Below are 24,270 nucleotides of genomic sequence, written 5' to 3' on the forward strand. Positions count from 1 at the left end.
TGTTATACATAAAAACGGAAAAGAAAAATAACATGAATGGAGACACACGGAAACGGCCACCACAACGCATACATCTGAGTAAATAACTAACTAGTACTCCACTCTATTACACAAAACACAGAGATTCATGTTACAGTGTTAAACCTCCGACAGAGATGTACGTCCTGTACCTCACGACCATAGGTGCCACGCACTATTACAGTCACATGATTCTTCTGAACAAGTAGCTCACATCGAACACCGTTCACAACATGAAAGGCACAAGTGCGTTGTCTTCGTATTTCCTGTATGCAGTAAATAGCTATTTGAAAAAAAATCTTTACGTCATTAAAGAAGTATATCGCACGTGGAGAAAGTTGAGTTCTATAAAAAAACAGCTGAGCAGGAAATGGAGCAAGAATACGAGAAAGTATATGCTCTAATCACTGAAGTGATTTGCAAGATAACGCGCATCTGACCCCAGAATGACTGGCATGGTTCGGCTAATCATCTCCACACTTTTCCAATGTAGTAACCTTAAAAAAAAAGACTCAGTATGCAAACGACCAGCAACATTGGTACGATCGTTATAAAATGAAACTTACCTCCTACATAATCCTTGGTAGATGCTACGAAGTAAGCAAGTTCGTAACTACGAAAACAAATTTTCCTAGGACAAAGTACTTTCTTTTGCAGCTTGTTTTACCAATTAGGTTACAGGAAAATATTGCTTCCATAAGCTTGCTGCTAATTACGGATTCACACACACAATGAAATACGAACTTGTTTATTAGCCTACTCCGAGGCATCAGTGTTTTTTTTTTCTTTCTTACAAGCTAACAATGTTCCTTCAAAATCTTACAGGTCCAGCTGCACTGAGCCTGGTGGGCCAACTACTCTGTGGTTCGCCCCTCAAAGCACTTGAAGACCAATTTTATCTCCTAGAACCTTCATCTCGGGAGCCGACACTTGACGTGCAGGAAATAGAAGAGCTGCCCAGTAAGAGCCCTTGCTATTTATTAGCGTGGATTATTCCTTGAGGACGGAGGCAAGGGAAACAGAAATAGATCAACACGTAGCGACAATACTTCCATGTAAATTCGAGTAGGTTGCATACTTAAAAATGTATTATAGTAACATTCGTAAACTTGGAACAGAATCGTAGTTCTTGGCGCCATATATGACTTAACTGCAAATAGTATTTCATGATTTAGCATAAGTTACGTGCCCTGTTGAAACTCATGGGTAGCATTATTACGCAGTCATTTCAACTGGTTGGTAAAAGTTCCCAAAAGTATGCAGCGCTACGATTGCTTTTTACAAGACACGAATGAACGTATATGTAGGTTTATGTATCGCACAGCAAAATAAGGGATCGGCATAAAACAACTAAAAAAGTCGCAGTTTCGCCCGAAAGGCGAAGCATCGATTGCGATAGCAAACTAGTGGACAGCTATACGAAGTAAGGATAGTAGTTTTATCGGCCGTGAAAACTTGTAAACATAGGTATACTAACTAAATTAACATAGCATGGTGTCACGCGCGCACAAGCAAACATGAACGCATCTCACTCTATGACCGCAGAAACTCGCTGTCAGAACGCTGTAGTGAGTAAGCGCGGCCGCAGCAGCGATCGACTAGACCTTCGTCCCGCCCCTAGCATCAACGCGAACTAAGCCGCGAGAACACAGCGTATGAAGGAAGGACTCTGCCCCCGCCGCATATGGCTTTCAAGATACAGCCGCCCGGGCAGAAGCACGCGGCCTAGTACGTGGCCTCCTCCCCTCCCGGAGATGCGGGCGCGCGGGTCGCTCGGGCGGCGCAGAGTAAAACGCCCCCCCCCCCCCCCCCCTTCTACCCTCCCTCCGAAGCGTTGCGCGCAAGTGGAAGACGGCGCGCTTCCTTCCCGCTTCCCGCTTTTTCGTGCGCGAAATTGAACCGCGATCGCCGGCTCACCATCCAACGCTTTCACTCACGCATAGAGCATATGGCGCGCGGCGTCGATTTTATCGCCTGTGGACTTTGTACGGAACCTCACGGCGACGGCGACGCCGACGGCAGGAATACGCCTGGAGTGTCTATATAATTGCTATCGCAGAAAAAGAAAGAAGGAATGAAAAGAAAAGGCGAAGCTTTTTTTGGGACTGAAAATGACACATTATGGAATAAAAAAACTCACTATTATCGCGTGGTTCAGGATGTGTGCATGATTTTGTCACTTTTCACAGTAACAAGGCCGTTACGATTAGCTACACATTATGTGTCCAAGTGCCTGTCGCTCTCCGCCATGCGAGAAAGTATAGTCGTAGCAGCGCAAATATGACAGAAGGCTAGCACAAGGCAATTTGTCTGCGATACCTTGTACATGTTCACTACGATGTGCTTAACCCGTTCACTTTGTCGACAGGCAAGTTCTGTCGTCGTGGCTATGAGCAAGTGATGAGGATGTCCGGTGGCCCCATCATCTGGGGCTTTCTGAAGCCCATTCTGCGCGGCCAGATACTGTATGCACCGAAATCGCCAGCTGCTTTCCAAATCATGCAAGAGGTATGACACCTAGGCTTCGCTTTTTGGCATGTTTTAATGATGGTGGCCATCATATGCGTGAGTTAAACGCATTAAATGGCCCCTCATCAGTCCTCCTTATAATTTTTTAATATATGTCAGGAGTTCTAAAGCGCTTTCCGGGGAAGATTCTACCGTAAATAATAAAAAAAAAAAAAAGTTCGGGTTCGGTAGTTGCCAAAAGTTCAGTAGTAGTAGTCTGCCGGAATTCCCTTGGATTCTTGTTATTTTATCGCTCACTCGACGTCTCATCTCGGTAAAAACGACATGTTCTCAGTTTTAGTAGAAAAATGTACTAGTAAGACAAGTCTAGAAATACAAGTATTTTTTATTTGACGCGTTATTGCTTGCGGGCCTGTAAAGCTGGCTCCTTTGCATAGTTACTGTATATGCAAAGGAGTACCCTTTCAAGGGTATGTCGGGGAATTCGAGGCAAGGCGCGTTCGTCTTTCCCTCGGTTCTCCGTCGTTAACGCCAACGGTGTTTCCAGTCCTGAACTTAGAAAGTGTAGAATAATTAACTGTGAGAAGCTTCTAGAGTTGTTGAACATTCGCATACCCTCGGCGTCTGAGTTCTCGCCACCTGTATTCGTTTTATTTCTTACGATGCTTTCCACTTGTGAAGTTCCCACTTGCACCACCCTGCAGTAGTCATTAAATCCATTTGCAATTTCAATTAATTAATCATTCAAAAAGTATTCCTAAAGGCGTACATATTAATAAATATCTACGTCTTCGCTTTTTTGAAGCGTAACAGTTTGATGGTCATTAGTGCAATCAGTAGACAAGTTTATCGCCATCTCGTCTTATCATTTTGCCTTTGAAACAGCATTTTACCAACACTCGGGACTATATTTGCAGGTGAACAAGACGTTCGAGTCCATGTCCTTTATAATCGACGCTCTTCATGTTTGGAGCGAGGGAACAATTGGGCTGAAATTTCTGACGAAAGAGAATGGACCAGTGACAAAATTAAAGGTAAAATATAAAATATTGTACTGTTTTTTTTTTGTTTTTTTTTTGCTTTTCGCCCAATGCGTTCCACATATAGTGAACTCCACTCAGAATTTACAATCTACGTTATTGTGTGCGTGTGCTTGAATAGTTTACCTTATACACTGCCAGCATGCCTGTAGGTCACGAAATGCTGTCAATAACAATGTCATGCTTTGTGTGAGTGTTCCATGCATTTATGCTCCGCCCGCATGCATGTATTAGCTAAGTCGTACCAAATGTATTTTGCACTTTAGCAGCTTAGCTAGAGAGCACTTTGACAATATTTCCGCACACACGCAAATGGCAATAGTAGAAGCAGCAACAAAACAAATGGCTATGTTGCATAGTGAATGCAAACACGTACAGAACAGATGTGAAGGTAGTCTGAAAAATAATCGAAGTCAATTACTGCAGGAGCTGATTGCATCCAAGAGTCTACAGCCTCTTGCCAAGGACATGCTTGGCGATGATGTGTACGCCTTTCTCACGGACCTCAACGTTGAAGACTTGCGTCATGAATTCGGCGACCTTGGAGGATTGCTTGACCTTGTGCAGCTCGTAGGAAGTATCTCTCAGTGTTTTGAGCTTGACAGGTTCAAGCAGCATAACAGTGAAGAAGACCTGGTGAAGGCTGCCATGCATCTTGGTGCCCGAAGAGAATTTATACTAGGCAAGTCAAATGTTCGCTTTCTCTTTTATTTATTACTTTATTATTTTTTGCACTGGACAACCTTGTCTTCAGCAATGAAGGTCATGTTGCGCATGTGAAGATGAGATTTTTGTGGCAACAATGCACACTTTGACCTTAGGTACTGCTCTTACTAAACTTGTTGCAATGCTGCTTAACATCAGTCAGCACTGCTTGTCACACACCACTTATCACTCAAAACAATATTTGGTATAACCGTGCCTTTAACTATTGCTTTTCTTTTTGTACAGAAGGAGATTTGCTAGGTTTATATCTCTCCAAAATTACGAGTCAGAAATAAGTATATATTCAGCCCAGTCAGAAATTGACTCAGCTTGAAATGTGAACCAAAGTTTTCATGATTTTCAATGTGTGGTAGACATGGTGAACAGATATTTTTCAGAAAAGTGCCAAGAACACCTAGAAATTTTATGTGGGAATTTTTAATAACCAATAAGAACCATAATTAAAAGCATATTATGTTGACAGAAAAAATTGTTTTGTGCACAGCCGTTGTCTTCCTCAACCTGGATACAAATATGGGCCTACGTCTCGAGAATGGATCCACAGTGAAATCCTTGCTGCCTCCAGATGTTCAGTACAAGATCAGAATGGACATCGACAATGTGCCTCTCACAAAAACTGTTAAGTCCAGGTTTGTGCAAATTCTTCTGCTCTTGAAGTATCAAAAATATGCCTAAACGTGCATGCCACTCACAAGTATCAGAAAGGAACGCAAATAAAGTCAAGCCCCAGTATAACATACCTCTTAAAGTTTTCCACAGAAATTACAAAACTCCATGTTATAGATGCATTGTGCTTATAGTAAGAAACCTGCATAGGAGTTATCATTTCTATTCTTTCATTTAAAAATAAATAAATACTTAGGGAGTAGTACGAAATGAAAGGTGTGAAGAAGCATGCCCTAATCTAGCAGCTGCTTGTTGTTGATCTTTTTTAATAAGTGCACACAGATGGAAAGGTACACTACATTGAGCTGGCTATCCCAAAGGAATTATGTTTCTACTTTATGAAGCCCATTGCAGAACATATGTCCACCAAGGAGGATTGCATGCTGCTCATTAAGTATTCTATCCAAAAATGTTACGGAGCCTTTTTCAATTCCACACCTACTCATTTAGTGTGAAGCATTTAAACAAGGTAAAGACATTCATGCTATATTCATGGACATGACATCAAATGGCACTGTCTCTTTTTTACCCCAGGTTCTGGCAACCAGGTGCAAACGATGACTTCTTGGATGACATGCGATACCTACGAGGCTTTGCACACTTTCAGGAGCTCATAGACAAGGCAATCACCAAGATGCATGTGGGAAAGTCATTTGACTACCCTCCAAGCTACCTGCAACAGTTCCCTTATCCCTGCTACATAAAAGATTCGTAAGCAAGCAACATATTAATAATTTTAGTTCACAGTGTTCTTGGAAAAATACAGCTGCACATCTTTAATCGTCTAGGAGATTATAAGCATGAGGGATATAACAAGTGAGCAACATTAGCTGTATAAAATCATTTAGATTCAAGTGAGGCCTGCAACGATTGCTACAAAAATGCAGAAAAATTCAATCTGCAACAAGAAAACAATACATAATTTCATGAGTTAATTGAGTTCTATGTAACTAAATTGGTAATCAAATTTGCAAGGTGGTAGAATATTAAAAGACACTATGGTAGAATATTAAAAATTTTAGAATGAACTTTTCTTACACAAGTTGAGCTCACAAGTTTCTCTATATGGTGTTGACCTAAAGAGAAACATAGTATTTTCTAACATTGTTTTGCAAATTCTCAATGCAGTTAGGGTTTTTTTAATGTTGGTTTTGTCAAACAGGGCTAAGCCAGAAACTTTCATTTTTGCAGAGTGGGATATTACATCAAATCAATGTTACCACTGGTATTCACATTAGCCTGGATTTTCCTGGTGGCGTTCTTTGTGCGAGAAAGGGTCCTGCCAAAAGAATTGCACTTGGAAGAAGTAAGTGTTCATGCCAGGCTTTGTGGCATCAAGTACATGATAGATACACATTTACGTCAGTACACCACCAAACAGCAACGTCTACATGCCAACAATTTGTTGTTGTACATAATGTCACATGTTACACATAAAGTAATCCTTTATGTTCATTCAACTACTAAAAAGATGTTGATCTTGATTATATACTGAAAATATAAGTACAAGCCTAATTTATATCTGGTAATGTTTTTGTCCTCTGTTAAAGGAGGGCTCTCTAACTACAATTTCAGAATCACAGTATGTACACTGCATTGTACATCTCTCCTTGAACACCACTTAAGACTACAGCAGGGAATATTATTCATATATCGCATGGTTTACTGTATTTATGATGATACCACACATAACAATATACAGCCTACAATGACAAGTTCTTCTAGCATTATCAATTTTTGAATAATTTCTATGGAAAAATAAACTTTGTAAAACAATGCATTATCTCACATATTGGATACTGATGATGAAACCCTAGCTTTTTGAATAGTTGTATATTCTAGAAAATAGGGCGTCAAGTCAACGAAGGTGGTGAAATCAGGCTAAATGAACAATGGTGATATGAGCTGATGTCATTACAAATAGACTAAGCACATTTCCATGATTATATGCATAAGGTTATGCAGATCAATATTGAAATGACTGCCATTACCATGCATACTCTATGGGCTACAGAACCATCTATTGGTTTGGCAACTTTCTGGCAAGCTTGACATCTAGCACGACATATGGGTGCACCGTTGCCCAAATATTAAATAGAAGTGTCATGCTCACATTTCTTTCTTCGAGTTATCGTTCTTCATCACTGAAGTTAACGTTAGCATAGACATCCATAGAACTAGGCAGACTTAAATGTTGCCTGCATAGAGGCTGCAACATGCCAAGGCCACAATAAAACAACTGTTTGAGCAGTTTGGTAGCAGTTTTTAAACTCATCCCAAATCTAATGATAAGCTGACGATGATGATCAGATTCTTTAGTTCTGTGAATGCTAGAATTAGAAACTCCACTGTATTTTGTAAGTGGCTATATAACTTTTATTTTTCTTATGCATGTCATAAGTTATATCAATTTAAATGCAGTGCTGCAGTGAGTGGCCAGCACCCTCATTACTTAATGTTGGTGGCACCTGACCTGCAATGTAGCTAAGAATGTAATAGTTTCGCATGTTCTCAGTGTTGACTAATGCATGGCCACCTGTCCTGCGATTTTTTGATGGAAGTATGCCCTAACACACACAAAAAAGTAAAGGCCTTCTGGCTGTAACTGTCAAGGGCTGGCTAGCCTTAAGGTTTTTTTATGAAAGGGTGCACACTTGTCTTACACTGTTGTTTTCTTTGTTTGCTTAAATCTGTTTGTTTAGATTATCATTTTGTCCCCCTTGGCTTGCACCAGATCATGCAGGTTATGGGCCTGAAATCATGGATTGACTGGAGCGCATGGTTCCTGATCAGCATATCTATTTCCATTGGCATTGTCGCGTGCACAACTGTCATCCTGTGCTATGGAGGCATCTTACCATACAGCAATCCTCTCCTCCTCTTCATTTTCTATGGAACCTTTGCACTCTCAGTGCTCATGTTTTGGTAAGTTGTGCTGCTGCTTACAGCAAGTCTGCCTATCAAGTACGAAGTCTGAAAAAAATATTAAGCATTTTTCTTTAATGTCTTGTTATTAACAAGGCAAGGTTGCTGCATAGATAAGTGATAGAAGAGTGAGTTGACAACAAATTTATTCATAGGCGTAAACTTAATTAAGAAAGTTAATGGCAGCAGCAGAACAGGCTTGCAAATATGTGCAATGCTGCTAGGCAGGACATTGTTTACGGCTTGTCACAGTGCACAGTAGATTTGCAGACAGGCAGTTTGTCGTTCTTAATTTTCACCTATTTAAATAAATTGATAAATGTTTTACTTTGTTTTGTAAATTTTATTTCATTCTCGCTCTGTTTGTTTATTTGTATCAAATAAGAATCATATGTCTGGCTGCTGGATTTTCATATATATATATATATATATATATATATATATGTGTCTGCGTCTGCATGCTTGTTCCGTCAAGAGAGTTTCAGATGTCTGATTTAGCAGTGTGATTTTCATATGCTGCATTTGAAATTAAATATTGTGCTATACAAACCAGGTGCTTTCATTCCTAGTGCTTTCATGCAGAAAAGTCACATGCTAATACTATTATTGTTTGCTTCTTTCCTCAGTTACATGGTCAGCATATTCTTCCAGTCAGCTACTGTGGCGTCACTGACTGGAATAGTGGGATACTTGATCAGCTTCCTGCCCTTTGTGATAGCTGTGTCTATGGAAGCAACCTTTTCACTAAAACAAAAGCTCATTCTAGTAAGTATGCGTGCGCACAATATCTGTGTATAGCATCTGCACAAATATTAATGCGAGTGTGTTAAGGGCCCCGTGTCGCAGAAAATCCAGTGTCAGCGGCATTGTCTGTCAGAAAAAATCAGCCCAAACCATGCATCCCAAACCACTCAGGCCCTCCGCGTGGCGCATAGGCGTTTCTGAACTAAATGAATTTCCCAAAGTAAAATGCGTCAGAAAATTTGTAAAGTACGACTTACACACAACCTACAGACGTGATAGCATCAGATTGTGATTTGAATATACGAGAAAACATAATTCTGTTGCACGGAAACTCAAACACAAACACCTTTTCCAGCTGCCATTTCAGGTCTGTCTTAGTGGCCGCTGGGGCATAAAGCGCGGAGCGCATGCTGGCTAATGAGACGCGTGTGATGGATTCGGATCAATGACACTATCGTGTTCCACTCTTAAAAACAAAGCTTAAGCATCCTCCAAATTTTTTTTCTTGTGTGTGTGCTTCCATGCATGTGTGTTTGTATTGCATGCACATACATGCATGCATACCAGCGGTCCCAGCTAACGTTAGCCAAGCTATTAAAAAAAAAAAAGATTACAACACATGGTGCCAGATACAATTACAAGACCTATGATGTGCGGTCTTCAGAGTCTGACGACCAAACACCATAGGTCTTAAACTCTTATCTTGCACTGCATTAAATTTTTTTTTTCAACAGCTTGGCTAACATTAGCTGGGACATCCTATATCCAAAAGTCGCAATACGGAGTTGCTGAAAAACTTCTTGCCTGACCAGAAGGAAGCACTAATAGCAAAAATGAATTCTAGTGTGATGATATTTCGTTTAACCTAATGCCACTACTACCACAAATCTGGGTTATATGTTCGATTTTACAATATTGCATGCAGTAAAAGTGACCCTAAAGGGCACCAGCTGACGAGTCGATGGCACTGATACCACAAAAGCAATTTTAATGGAAGCAAACACATGCGCCCATCTTGTTAACAGTACGACCATACTACACTAAGGTGTGTCGTTGCGTGTCTGAAATGGAACACACAGAGAAACTGATACGAAAACACAAAAACAGGTGTTTGCACCTTAATATCATGCCATACCAATTAGCCCCCTTCAAAGCACTTCTGACCATATTGTAGTTACACTTACTATATTCCATGCACTGCATTGTCTAACTTTGGAAGAGAAATTATAAAGGGGCTATAAAGCAGAATACTGGTGCCAACATTAACAGAGGAAGCCATTTTTCTGCCCAGCTACATATAGGCTACCCATAGGGTCCTTCACGGCAATGGTTTCACCATAACAATGAGGTACTCATAGTGACGTGTCACACTGATGAGCCACAAAAAAACAATTTGTTGCAGAAGTCAAGTGTGGAGCAGCTACTACTGTTAATTGAGGCACCCAGGTTCTGCTTCAGTAACCTTATGTAAACTTTTCTCTTTAGCCTTTTCTTTTACTTCATTGAAATTCAATTAAGTCATATTTGAAGACATATATATCACATTTATGAGGGTAGAGATCATCAGACCTCTTTCTTATTCCACATGGAAAAAAAAAAAGGTTTGCTTTGTTTTGTGTCGCTGACTTCTCAGACATGGCTTTCCTTGGTAGTAGAGTATTGGGCTGCCATCAAATTTACGATTGCCATTTGCTTTCTAGATTATAGTCAAGTATTCATTTTTTATCAGTACCTATCAGCCACTTTACATACCAGGCAGCAAAAGTTTCTCCAAATCAGATTTCACTTGTCTGCAATATATGCAACATTTCATCCGAATTCACACATTTGGGCATTCCTTTATCTAAAAGCTTCTGTGTCCAAAACTGCAACAAGAATACATAGAATACAATTTTAGATACACTTGGTATCGCAGTTGAAATTTGGTTGGGCTGCCAAGAACAAGTCTGATTGACACCTTTATATAATTTTCATACCTTGCCGTGCTTTTGTTCTGGGATTCTGGCCACTGAAATTCTGAACACCAATACTGCTATTAGGTAACACTGGACCGTACCACGCATTTAATACTTTCGTCATGCAATGGTGTGAACATCATCTGCAATTTCTTTTGCGAGAGGAGATTCACACTAGCCTTGAAGACCAACATATAAAAAGTTAATTTGATTTTATTCAAAATTAAGGATATATGTCTTCATTGTAACTTTGAAAGTTAGTTAATGTTAACATATATAATCGTACTCTTCCTTAATGCATTAAATACAGGGTGTTTCAGCAAACACTTTCAAAATTTATGTAAGGTTGCCTGTGGCAGATGGCCCAATTCTAGTTAATGAGCTGGTCTACTCGAAGAGGCGGACATTACTTGCACAAAAAATTGAAATGCATAATCGACTAATTAACAAAAATTTACTAATTAAGTTTTTAACTAATTACCTGATGGCCCATATTGCAATTTACAAATTGTAGCCGTGGAGTTCGCAAGGTGGATCCACTTAGAATTAATTCTCAGGATGACACCAGTTTCGAGATATCAATTCCCGAACTTTGTGGAGAAATGCATTGGTGTCCCAGTTAATTTTGTGCTTCAATGCAAAAAGCGACGTTTTGTTAAGAACCTAACTGGAACGCCAATGCATTTCTCCGCAAAGTTCAGGAATTGATATCTCGAAACTGGTGTCATCCTAAGAATTAATTCTAAGTGGATCCGGATCGCCTTGTGAACTCCACGGCTACAATTTGTAAATTGCAATATGGGCCATCAGGTAATTAGTTAAAAACTTAATTAGTAAATTTTTGTTAATTAGTCAATTATGCATTTCAATTTTGTGTGCAAGTAATGTCCGCCTCTTCGAGTAGACCAGCTCATGAACTAGAATTGTGCTATCTACTACAGGCAACCTTTAAGAATTTTTGAAAGTGTTCGCTGAACACCCTGTATATAGAAGAAAATTGTGTAACCGAGTCCAACCTAGAATTTTTCAGTAGCCCCATAAAATTATGTACTACTTAAGGTATATTATTTTCTAAAGCAATTAGTATAAACTAAGTGCTTAATAGAAATGTTGTGGCTAGTCTTGTCCTGTGGTAATTTTCATGGCAATCTCAGGTCGACTCCAGGAACTGATAAATTCTTTCGTATTTTCAGTGTCTCTCCATGTCGACATCATTTAGCTATGGCTGCCTCTACATTAGTAGATTTGAAGAACAAGGCTTAGGCGTGCAATGGGAATACCTGTGGCAAAGCCCAATTCCAGGAGACACCATGAACATGGGATACTGTATTACCATGATGGCAATCGACAGCTTGGTGTACTTCATGATAGCGCTTATAATGTCAAATGTATTTTTAGGTAAGTGAGCTGAAGACTTGATGTATTGACTAACTTCACTGTAATTTATAAAGAACCACTGCACATTCAGATGGAACACTCAAAGCAGGCATGTGAGCTTTCCTGCATAGGAAACACGTTGCTGCAGTGATTACGCTTGCAACGATTATCATGTGCAGTGTGCCAAGTATGTTAGGTTAGGGCACAATCACTGAACTATAGCCCTGTTTTAACCCTTCCATATTTTGGATGAGCTTAGCTTGGTTGTGTGACTTACCAATAACCATTTTGTTAAAAACAATTATGCCTGGCTTTGTTCATTATGAGCTTCCTCATTACTATTGTGCCTGCTTTTTAGTCATTCGGGTATGTAAAGCCTAATTACCCTATTAGCCATTGTACTCCCTCGGGCACCTGACATGGGAGTGGCTCTGAGCTTTGCTTTTCTTTATGACCATATATTGATTTTTGCTTTTGTTTTGTTATTATGCCAACAAGTGTTGCCGCATATGCTACGTTGCTAATGTATTGATTGATTTACTTTTCATTTTGTTTGTAACCCCTCCGAGTGCAACATGCCTACAATGGGGAGAAGGCCCTCGTCAGGCATTGTGCCTTTTGGCCTCCTTCCTGGAGTGTATTCACTTCAAATAAAGAATATTAGATATAGATCACAGATGGTAGCATCATACTCATACATAAAAAATTAGGTTTGGTTGCAGCATAATTAGCTGCACGGCGAACTAGCCCTGGACATCATCATATCCATACTTGGGTGAAGTCTGTTTGGTAAAAGGAAAGTCAGACTTGTGTACATTGACACATGCCTGTATTACCGTTCACAATTAGACATCCAGACAGTTGTCCAGATGCCTAATTCAGGAGCTTGTAAATGGTATACAACTGCTTTCAGTCATCTGAGAAACCAGGCAATGACAGTAATAAAACAAGGAAACAGCAGGTTACCAGGTGTGCATACAGTATTACGTTTGTTGAAGGAGAGAAGTGTGATACTACAGCACTGCAGACTAATTTAAAGGGATGCAAACATGATGAAACTGGCCAAATAATAAACTGGAATGAATTCTATTTGTAGGCTACCTAAAAATGAGCCATTCTTATTGATAGCTGAAAATTATTCAGCAATAGTTATCTGCCCATTGCATTCACTCAGGAACTGCTGCCCCTGTGCTACAACCGCAGCTATCTCGTAGCAGAATAATTCAGAACAGTCCTCACATACATCTTTCTGTCTCCCTGGAAACTCCAATAAGTGTTTTATCTCGTATATATTAGAAAGAAATGAATACTATTCTACTACTTCGAATGGTAAATTCTTGAATTCAATGAGTCAGTTTTGGAAATTTCAAATATTTGCACACGCTAACTTTTATGTAATCACTTATCAGTTTAACACACTCTCAGCTGTAGTCACAAGTTTCTCAGGTTATACGGTGTGAATTAGTGTGGGCAATATCATAAATACTATAAACATAGCATTTATTAAATGCATTGGTCGCTTTTCATGAGAGGTACCATACAACTGAAGTAAACATTGCTGTAGTGCTAACAAAACTGGCTCGCACCCTGCTCATTGCTCCCATTTGAACACCCACCTATGGTAATGTGGCTAGAATCAAAATATGGTCATTTTCTTGTTCGGCCGTCCGTCTACATTGTTATTTAGCTAGAAGATCCAGAGTGTCTGTACGCTTAATCCTTCACACTCTAAAACTAACAGCCTGCCCCACAGTCATTTCCCCTTAAACCCCTATCTCTGATTATATCTACTACCCTCTCATTCCAGGTGAAAAGGCATCTTTCTCTAAACGAAAACTGCTGGCCTTTTTCTCAGCTAAGAACAGTGGTTCAACAACACAGTACTACTTACAAAACGGTGTAAACGGCAGCATCAGACCACATCTTCTAAAAGGTATTGGTGCTCTTGAGTCACTAAATGGGGATGTATTTAGACCTTCTTCAATGGTTCATGCTAACTCACAACCATTTTTGTTCCATCTCCACAGCTCCTTGCATTCTGAACGATGACAAAGTGCCAATGGCATCAACTGGCATATCCATACAGGACTTGTGTATTGCCTACAACAGTGGGAAGGCTGCAGAACGAATAGCTGTGTCCCATTTGTCCCTTAATTTTGATGAAGGCCACATCAACACACTTCTCGGCCAGAATGGTGCAGGAAAGACCAGTACAATGTGAGAAACAAGTCACATTTAAAACTGTACTCTCCTTCAAACTTCATTCTTTAATGTTTGATAATGCAAGACTGAAATGGTCCATGCGCTTGCAGAAAGGTGCTGACTGGACAACACTCGGCAACTTCCGGTGAAGTGTACGTGTATGGGAGCAATGTCAACAATGCGGCAAAGGAAATAAGGAAGTACTTGGGTTATTGTCCTCAGTACAACACACTGTATGGAAAGTAAGCACACTGTTTCTCTCTTGTCATCTCCCTCTTCCATTCCTTAAACAAAAATGTTCATGTCAACCACAATCTACAAGGCAATATCTGATGCTATGTTTCAGGCTTACTGTCAAAGAACATCTTATTTTCTTTGGCAATCTTAAAGAACTGCTGACACCAGAGGAAGTGGAAGAAGATGTTGAAAGGTAACAATTTCGAAATTTGCTTGCAGCATTTATGGTTAAGTTGGTCTTGCGTCTACTATGTACAGTTTAAGTGCAACCAATTCTTCTTTTGTGTTTATTTGAATTGAAAATGCACTCCACAAGGTGTTGTGCATGAACCAGATGCAGAAATATGACAGAAATGTAATTAATTTTTAAAAAAGGTGCATAAGCGTTACATAAAAAGAGAAGGACAAATCAATATGCTCAAGGTAGAGTAACAATTATGCAGCATGCCAATAAAATCAAAACGCACTCATGGCACCAGTGAGCATTATGAACATTCAACTTTCACACCTTGGACGTCTGAATAAAACAGTGAAAGCTGTTGAATATTTCAACATGCATTCCCGTAGGTCTCTTTTTCTTCATTGTTCTATCAAGTTTCTACAACTGTTCTTGAGCAAAACATTTTCTTCAACTTGCTTTCACGTAGGCTGCTACGACAAATGGGTCTGAAGCACATGGAAAACAAGCAGGCATGCCATCTGTCTGGAGGCCTCCAGCGAAGGCTGTGTGTTGCCTTCTCCTTTGTAGGGGGCTCAAAACTTGTCATTTTGGATGAGCCCACAAGTAGTGTGGATCCAATGGCACGCCGAAACATATGGGACCTCATATTAAAGCACAAACATGGTAATTTCATGTTTTTCTGAACTCCAGTGTGTCAATCTTTTTGCTATTGTGGCACTCACCAGCTCCTAAAAGGTGACAAGGAACATTCCTGTACTTGCTTCTCAGCCAGTGCAAGCAAATACCGCGTATGAGTGCATAAACCCCTCAGCTAATGTCTACATTAGGTTAATGAAACAATCACCTTCAGCATATCAAAGGGATACAAATAAAAAAAGTGAGCACATTGGTGTATTGGAGGCACCGATCTTATTTTAAGCAAAGTCCATGCACTGCTGATTAACTCTTAGCTGCAGTTTCAAGTAACTTGCTACATTCAGCTGGTTTTGGCATTGTACATATATCTTGCATAGGCTAGTAATGAAATTGCATGCATGTAGGTATCGATTGTCATCGAGGGGAAGCACAATGTCTTCCACTTTGACAAGTGGAAGACATTGGTGGGTGAAAGCAATATTTTGACTTTTAAGGGATGCTTATAAAACCCTGAAACGGGCACCCATATGGAACCATCTGGTTGTACAAAACGTATTGCTTGGGAACCTCAGTTATGCACCTAATGTTTCTCATGGATGAGGTGAAATTTACCTAACAGCTGCATTTCTATTGTATCACATCAGATCGCACAATTGTGCTTACAACTCACCACATGGATGAAGCGGACGTGCTCAGCGACAAAGTTGCAATTATTCACAAGGTACACTGGTTTCTATACATTGAGTAGTGAATGTGTTTCGTGTAGCTGTACCAAAAATATTAAAAAAAACTTATTTTTTTCTTGCAGGGTAAACTGCTGTGTGAAGGCTCTCCACTTGTACTAAAGAGCAAGTTTGGCTTTGGCTACAAGCTATCATTGACAAGAACCTGCTCAGAGCCTAACAAGGACAGTGACTCTGGACACTCATCGAATGTGTCAAGAACAAGTATTGATGGTACGCTACTATAATGTACGAGGGGTGGGGCAGGGAGGAGTTCCACCATGTGTCATGCAATATGAATAGCTTTAATGTATTGTGTGCCTGGCGCTCTCACTAGTTCTCTGCAGCCCATATGATGCTTGTCACACTTGAACACTTAGTAAGGATTTACAGCAAATTTAACGCCCATGTTTTAGTTGTCCTTTTCAGTAAAAACATGCAAATCGCCACTATGAAATATTCATTAGGTTAACATCTAAAAATGTGTAGATAATACTTGTGGAACAAAACCACACAATATTTTGGTTATTATTGTTTCAACATGTTGCTTGTATTATTGCAATTAGACAAGTACATATTGCATGTATATTTCACTATTTATCTGCACATCAAGACCGAAGAATAGGAGTTCTAATATCATAGTCCACATACAGCTTTTACAGCCAAATGGTCACAAGAGAGAATATTGCCACCAAGAGAATTCGCAAAGTGACTCAATATCTTGAAAAATGACAGTAAAGACAGCACAAACAAGAGAAAACAAAAGTGTGTAGTAAAAAAAAAAAGACAGTGCAGTTGTGCCACCTTTCGTGGTTTGTAACACAAACAAGCAAGGGTGCACAATCTGCGCTACCAGAGCCTGTTTGTGTTACAGTACATACTTTTGTATTATATCTCTTGTTTTCGAGGCATAGGTGCAGTTTTCCTGTGAAAATATAAAGAGCCCCAAGACTGCAAAAGAGTAACATCAATTATTATGGTTAGAACCACTTTCAAACAGGCATCATCAAACTTAAATATTTCTCAAAAGAAGGCAAACATTTTTTGATCTCATGATAACTAAACTAACATAAAATAGGCTCATGGGTACAGCTCATTTCCAGTGCCCAAACCAAAACACATTGGATGACGAGAGAAGAAGGGGGAACCGAGGGGCTCGATTTTGTTAATCATGACCGCATTAAGCCAACAGCCAATGAAGCCAAGGAAAGCATTGGGGAAATTAAGGGTGGTTGAAATTAAATGTAGAAAATAATGAAGAAAAGAGAAATGAAAATGGACGAAAAGATAACTTGTCGCCGGCGGGAGCCGAACCCGCAGCCTCCACATTACGCGTGCGTTGCGCTACCAATTGTGCTACGACGACAGCCATCAATTCGTCCGCTAACTTGGGTATTTACGTTTACAAGATCTAGCCCTAGGAGTGTTAGCCAGCGCCACTCAGAACCTGCTCAGATGAGTAGGGCACATATCCAAGCATACTGGCATGAGTAGCAAAGAAGAGTAGCGCTCAGGCTTGGTCAGTTGAATAACTTGCAGGCTTTCACATCTAACGTCATAAGCTGATGCTGGTCCTGGAATGCTGGTCACATTTCTCCTCAAAGCATGGTGTACACTTGCTACTTCACCTTATACAAGCCCTAATGTTTTACAAGCATTTTATGGTTGCACGCCTCCTTTATGAGCTTGAAATATGTTTAACGGGACACTAAATGTAAATGTTAAGTCAAGTCAAGTTGTTGGATTGGCACTCTAGATTGTGGCCAAAGTGAAAAACAAAAATTTCACTCAAGTGATCGCAACGCAGTGCCACCACTGTGAAGGCATGTCACCAATTTCGATTCATAACTGACAAATATTAATTTATTAAGGATAGAAGAAAAGTGATTACACTGCATTTGAACATAAAAAAACGTGAAGTTCAGGCAAGTAAGATTTTCTCATTGCATAATTCACTGATGCCAAATACTTCTTAACTTTGTAGTGTGGCGCCCTGTTGTGCTACCCTCTGACCCACAAGGGCAATGACCTCCAAGAGCATGACCTCCAAGACAGCTTGCACTACAGGATTCCTTTACTGCATGAACATGTAGATAATGGATCTCCATTAATTTCTCAGGCAATCTGCTGTCTTCAGAAGACATCCTGTCTTCAATATTAATGTTTTCAGCTGCAAGGTCATGTTTTGACACAGAGCAAACACTGTGAGATTCTGAGGAATGTACTCTATCGTTCTAGCTAGACTTTACAATCGTCTTTAGCATCTATTTAAGTTTAATTGCTGTACAAACACCATATTATGCAATGCATGATACATGGGTGTTAGAGTTTAAAGGACTGGAAATTGAATTGTTATGCTTGATCTTTTCAGATGATTCTTCTGACATTGAGGGAATCCTTCGTGTTATCAGAGGCATTGTTCCACCAGCTCAAGTCATAGAAAACAATGGTGGAGAGGTGGTGATCAGCCTCCCTCAACGAGATCCAGAGAAGAACATCCTCTACTCCTTCTCGCACCTCCTTTCACTACTTGACGAACGCATGCTTGAGTTTGGATTTGGAAACTATGGTCTCTCAAGCACAACACTTGAAGAAGTGTTTCTTTCCTTATGTGCCCTGTGCGATGCTGGCAAACCAGTGCAGCCAGGCCATGCACTGCCTACTACAGTGAAATACGGAATTGCTGACAGACGTGACAAGCTTCATCACACAGGTTTGTACGCTGTTGGGCAGAGAAGTATGGGTATTACTTTTGCAGCTTTGCCATGCTTAGATCAATCGACAGTTAACACCTCCTATTTACGTATCCCTGTACAGAATGCAGGCAAAATGTTACTGCAAACATAATGTATGCAGACATTAACAAAATTTTACAGTTTCCAAAGTGGAGAAAGTCAGGTATTACACAGTATGTAAAAAAATTAAGCTAGCTTTCCTGGGCATCAACAAGCTTCATAAAATATTGTTTCAGCATGCACTATTAACAGCAAAAGCTTACAGGCCACAGGAGCTGTTACAAAGTGACTTTTTCACTGCCTTGGTTTGCAAACCTCAAATTTAGAAGAGCACTGTGGTAACTGTGCACAAAAGTGAAAACCACCGTTATCAGTTCCAGGATACCCACTATGTCTATGATTAAGTTTTTTTATGACTACCATTGTTCATAAACTTTTGTGGACAATAGCAATTATGTGCTGAGGTATGGTATATGACAGCAGCCGTAAATTGTTGTTTAATAAAATTACTTTGTTACACTTCAATGTAGAGGATACTGATAGCAATCAATGAACTGAGATGTGACCTACATTATGAGCACAATGCAACAAGACTGCTGTTGTAACTCACTGCTCTTGATAAAAGCCAACCACTGTATCTTTACAGATGTCACACTAGAATGCCCTGACTTCAGGCATTCTTTGGGAACTGCACACCCTCTGATGGGACGCAAACTAAAAGCAAGTCAATTCAAAGCACTTATCCTGAAACGTTTCTACCACACCGTGAACAACTGGAAGGCAATATTCTTTAGCATTGTGCTTCCATGCACATTCATTGCCATCGCCATGGGCTTCACTATGATTGCACCAGCAACTGTACCTGAGCCATCACTGAGGCTGTCAACACAACTATACGGGCCTGGAACAGTTGGTTTCATAAGGTACGAGGTGAAATTCTTCCTGAATTTTATATGCAAATATAATCAAGCAGTTCTTTCAACTAGTAATGACCATGATGCTAATCACTTTTATATTTGAGAACTTCGAAAACATTGATTAATCTTGCAAAACATATTCTATTACAGTGAGATTCCACCAACTGATGTGTCGGGAAGGATGCTATCTTTTCCTGGAGTAGGTCCATCCTGTCTAGAAAGAAATGCACCACAGTAAGTTGGTTCCTGCCTAATGGATGATGCAACCATTATACTAAGCAATAAGCAAATGTACTCTATGCCCTTCTGGAACAAATATTTTATGAAAATATATACACATACAAATAACTTTTAGTAGAGACACACATGAAAGAAAACATGCTTGAAACACTCTTGAAAGCAGCATGCAACATTATGCTTCTACTTAATCTTCTTATAAAAGAACAATGATATTATTTAAACACCAGAGGTATTGTATTAGTCAAACATTGTTACAACAGAGTCACATCCGACACAAAGATACCGTCCTTATATCCGATATTCGTTATAAGCATTCACTACTAATGATTCGTCATATTTGTGTATGTTATGTGGAGGCTCTACCGAATACAGTTATTAGAAGAGAATGCTAGTTTAGCTTTCCCCATAAAAGGATAATTTGAACAATGGTTTCTCTTCATTCTTTCGAGCAAATTTTACTTGTACTTCCTATCTACTGTAACACAGACAAGTTCTTCACACTAAACAGGCCCTGTACTGAGCAATTTGTTTTTAAACTGATGCCAAGGTCCTTATACATAATGCATGTATTCAACTTTTGCAGGTCGCAGTGCATGAGCATTACTGGCATGACAAGCGATGCCTTGGAGATACCAAAAGGAGCACTCCATTACACCTGTGACACTTCAGAAATTCAAGAAGAATGGGAGGATGTGCCAAGTGTTATGACAGAAACCACTGATGTTGTGTACAATGTCACGGGACTGAACGTACCAAATTATCTCCTGACATCATTCCCAGCTTTCATAGAACGAAGGTATGGTTTAAAACTTCTAAAAACATACCATATTTTTGGGACAGTAATCCAGGTCTAAAAGTTGAAACTTCCTTGTGTCTTGAACTATTTAACCCCTTCTGTGCCTTGGATGTGCTTGGTTCATCCACGGGTATCTGGTAAAAATGGCCAAGAACTAATTCAGCTTGTCAGCGGTACTTTGTATTTTGTAGCAATGCCATGGATGAGCCTGGTTTTGTCTCGGAGCTTAGTCGTGCTTTTGGTAGACAGCCACACACAATCCACGGGACAGTGCAAGCAAAAGCAAACTTATTCTTTCTAAGAAAATAAAACATCTTGGCAATTGGAGTCTTTATAAAAATAATATGACCATTTTTTGGTCAGAATTTGAAATAATAGCACAGCATGGAAGGGGTTGGTGGTGCCGGCTATACATAGTTTAACCTTATTTTAAGACTGTAGGCAGACTTTAAAAAAATACCAAGGCCCAACTGCATGTCAAACTTCTTACCGTGGTAAATTTCATAGCAAAATCAGCCAAAAAAAACGTCTAATATTATTACAGTAGGTCTAATAAAGAAGCCAGGGTCTTGCTGCTTGATTTTTGCTTACAGATTGTATATTGGTTGTGGACAATATAAAGAAAAAGGTTATTTTCAACCAAAACTTGTACACTCTATACAGCTGGTGCAGACTATTTAAGGATTAACTTTTTATTTTAAGCCCCAATTTACCCCTGTAAGCTATGCACTGCATGCTGGCTAATGCCTAGAAAATTCGGTACTACATAAACTGAACTAGCCCTCAAAATGACAACTCAGCTCTGCTGTATGAACAAACTGAGTATAATCGATGGAGCAACCAAGAAGCCAGGACTCTCATTTGCAGCCTTGTTATATAGTATCGTTGTTCCCATGGCTGGCAAAACGTTTTCCATTATATTGTGTTCTGCATGTCACAACAATCATGTAGTGTCCCAAATAAAATTCTGAACATTGCAGGTATGGAGGCTGGTCCTTCGAGAAGAAGCAGGTAAAAGTATGGTATGACAACACGGGCTTTCATTCGATGCCTGCATATCAAAATGCACTCAGCAACGCTATTCTCAGGTCTGCCATCAGTCACTCCACATCTCCTCTAAATGCATCCAGAGTGGGTAAGTTTGACACTCCTGATGGCTATTTTCTCAGTTTACGTGCGACTAAATCCTAGGTGCATGAAATAGAAAAGAGATAGGCTTTATGCAGGAACTGCATGCTTTTTCATTAGGATGACATTGGTGGTTTGCGATATGGCACTAACTTCCCTATGAATTTTTCTGATTGAAGGGATCACGGTGTACAACCACCCTCTTCATTTGTCTTCCGAACAGCTTGGGAAACAGACAATGTAAGTGAATGCTTTCCAGTGCATGTCACTGGCATGTTACTACTCTACAGCTAACCTGCACGACTGGCTGGGTGTGGTACAACCTAACAAGCTTACAGTTGTTCAATCCTTGACTTCCAGTCTTATATGTACCCCTTTCAGTCATGGCGTACAGAACTTTGTGCACGATTTATTTCTGTGCATTCTGTCTAGCAGTGGCAAAAAAAAAAAATACAGGTAAATTTTAAAAGTACTTCTGTAAACATTTGATGATTATGTGCAATCATGGTCATACAAAAATTTTCTTCCAGCTCTGTTGTAGCTTGCCACGAGATTAGAATTTGTCACTTCCACAAAAAGCTGCTGACACTTTCCATTTAAAAGCATCTGTTCATTTCATTGTCATGCACTTTGAGTCAGTTATTGCTGTTGTCAGTGCTGTCTTGCACTTCAGGTAAACATTATGCCAGATTCAGCTTTCCTTTGCAATACAAAAGTAACACAACAGCCGTCCAATGGCAAAACTGCACATGTCATAAGATATTGTGCAACATTACCCAGCAACTAGATATGCAGCTGCTCTTGTTTAGTCATGATGTAGACACTACTAATTTGTAAAAAAAAAAATGCACATAGTAAGACAAACTACTATATTCATAGTCTGGTTAATTACTCAGTAAGAGCTCCCAGAAAGTTGCATCGGCAACAGGAAGAACATCATTTCCTTACACTGAGTACCCCTCTACTGTGAATAATTTTGAATTATGTCTCATGTAATTTTACACGCACATATCTCGCTGAATTTATACACTGGTATAATTTTAAACAAACCGCGTGTTCTCGGAATGCATTAGCAGTTTGACATCTGAAAAAAACTATGTATCTGACATGTTGCCTTCTATTTGTTTTTGCAGACTTGGCCACGTCGCTGAAGTGGGCATTGCTATGGTTGTGCTCATGGGCTTGGCGTTCATTCCATCACGAGTTATTGTATACGTCGTGAATGAACGCATACGTGATGAGAAACAAGTTCAAAGCATCTCTGGAGTGGGAACGCTGCTGTACTGGACAACTACATTCATTTGGGACATGGGAATTGTTCTTGCAACAGTTGCCCTTTCTGCTCTCATCATCATTGCTTTCGGGCTCCCTGTTTATGTCAGCAAGCTCAACTTCCCGGCCGTGCTAGCTGCTCATGATTCTGTTCGGGTAAGCATGACACAGTGGACAGAATTCGTGATTCAAGCCTGTGATCAAAATACATTACAGGTGTGCGCACATTCAGCTGGAGCCTGACATAGTCGAATGCAGTAAACTGTCATGTTGAAAATTTTGGTGCACATTAAGCAGGGCCAAAATTATTGTGTTTCTCATAGCCCACATGCAACTTTGTGACATTAAATTCTATCAGATATTTTAATTATCATGAGTAGTGTAATAATTGCTGCATGAGGTCGGGGCCTTCCTGGCATCTTCTTTCATAAACTAGAAGCTATACCAGCTTGGTATATATCATTTGACCACATCAGCGTTTTTTGCTATACTCCTATGGAAAAAACTACAACCAGGCACAATATGTACATTGAAACATTTAAATTAATAAGCTAGGTAATGCAGTATCACCCTGAATAATTCATCTCCTGTTTGTATTGCAGCACATGCATGTATTTAGCATCAAATTCTTGTAACCATGTTTCCGTTCCATCTGTACAAACGGCTGTCCTTCATTATGTCCCAGGTGGGGTACCACACCTCTCATGTACTGCTTGTCACGGTTGTTCAAGGAAGCAAGCATCTCTTTTGTGGTGTTGTACTGCGTCAACTTGTTCATCGGTCTCAACATAGCAATCATCATGCTGGTGTTGAACATGATCCAGATAAACTCTGTAAGTTCACTTCTGGGTATGGCTTCAAACTGCTGCTGCAGCATGAAAATAGTGAACAAATCCACATTTTTCTTTGATCAGAAAAGTGAAGTCACATTGAAACGTGCACACAAAGTGCTTTAATAAAATTTAAATGTAGTAAGAGTTCTTCCCCTGCCATGTGTATGCTTGTTCATTGTCGGGGGGGAACAAATTATTATTATTGATAGTGGTACAACTACATTTAATCTACATTGTGAAGAAAAGTGGCTGATGTGTAGGCACACAATTTTTAATGCAGACCCTTCAGTCGATATTAAGCTGAATTCTCATTGAAATATTAATTACCTGTTTCCATTAACAGTGAACAACTCATCACAAAAAAAGTTGATTTTTCTGTAGTCCACTGGAAAGGTAACTGCACTGGAATTTCCACATAGAAGTTTATGCTCATTTATTAGCCCAGTTTGGG

At 39.8% G+C, this 24,270-nt stretch overlaps 1 protein-coding gene across 1 annotated transcript in view; it reads left to right on the forward strand.

The window, feature by feature from the left end:
• LOC119441948 (uncharacterized) overlaps positions 1-24,270 on the forward strand; it is a 184,762-nt gene that overhangs the window by 145,023 nt on the left and 15,469 nt on the right. Inside the window, 26 exon segments of the mRNA XM_037706628.2 lie at positions 844-978; positions 2,387-2,526; positions 3,405-3,521; positions 3,954-4,209; positions 4,738-4,882; positions 5,454-5,630; positions 6,111-6,225; positions 7,654-7,844; positions 8,471-8,609; positions 11,737-11,941; positions 13,728-13,853; positions 13,948-14,137; positions 14,233-14,364; positions 14,469-14,552; positions 15,007-15,203; positions 15,821-15,897; positions 15,985-16,132; positions 18,270-18,611; positions 19,280-19,556; positions 19,701-19,784; positions 20,374-20,586; positions 21,567-21,721; positions 21,894-21,954; positions 22,848-23,121; positions 23,123-23,142; positions 23,672-23,819. Coding sequence (XP_037562556.1) covers positions 844-978; positions 2,387-2,526; positions 3,405-3,521; positions 3,954-4,209; positions 4,738-4,882; positions 5,454-5,630; positions 6,111-6,225; positions 7,654-7,844; positions 8,471-8,609; positions 11,737-11,941; positions 13,728-13,853; positions 13,948-14,137; positions 14,233-14,364; positions 14,469-14,552; positions 15,007-15,203; positions 15,821-15,897; positions 15,985-16,132; positions 18,270-18,611; positions 19,280-19,556; positions 19,701-19,784; positions 20,374-20,586; positions 21,567-21,721; positions 21,894-21,954; positions 22,848-23,121; positions 23,123-23,142; positions 23,672-23,819 — 4,148 coding nt within the window.

The sequence above is a fragment of the Dermacentor silvarum genome, chromosome 2 (assembly GCF_013339745.2).
Source record: "Dermacentor silvarum isolate Dsil-2018 chromosome 2, BIME_Dsil_1.4, whole genome shotgun sequence".
Taxonomy (NCBI): Eukaryota; Metazoa; Arthropoda; class Arachnida; order Ixodida; family Ixodidae; genus Dermacentor; species Dermacentor silvarum.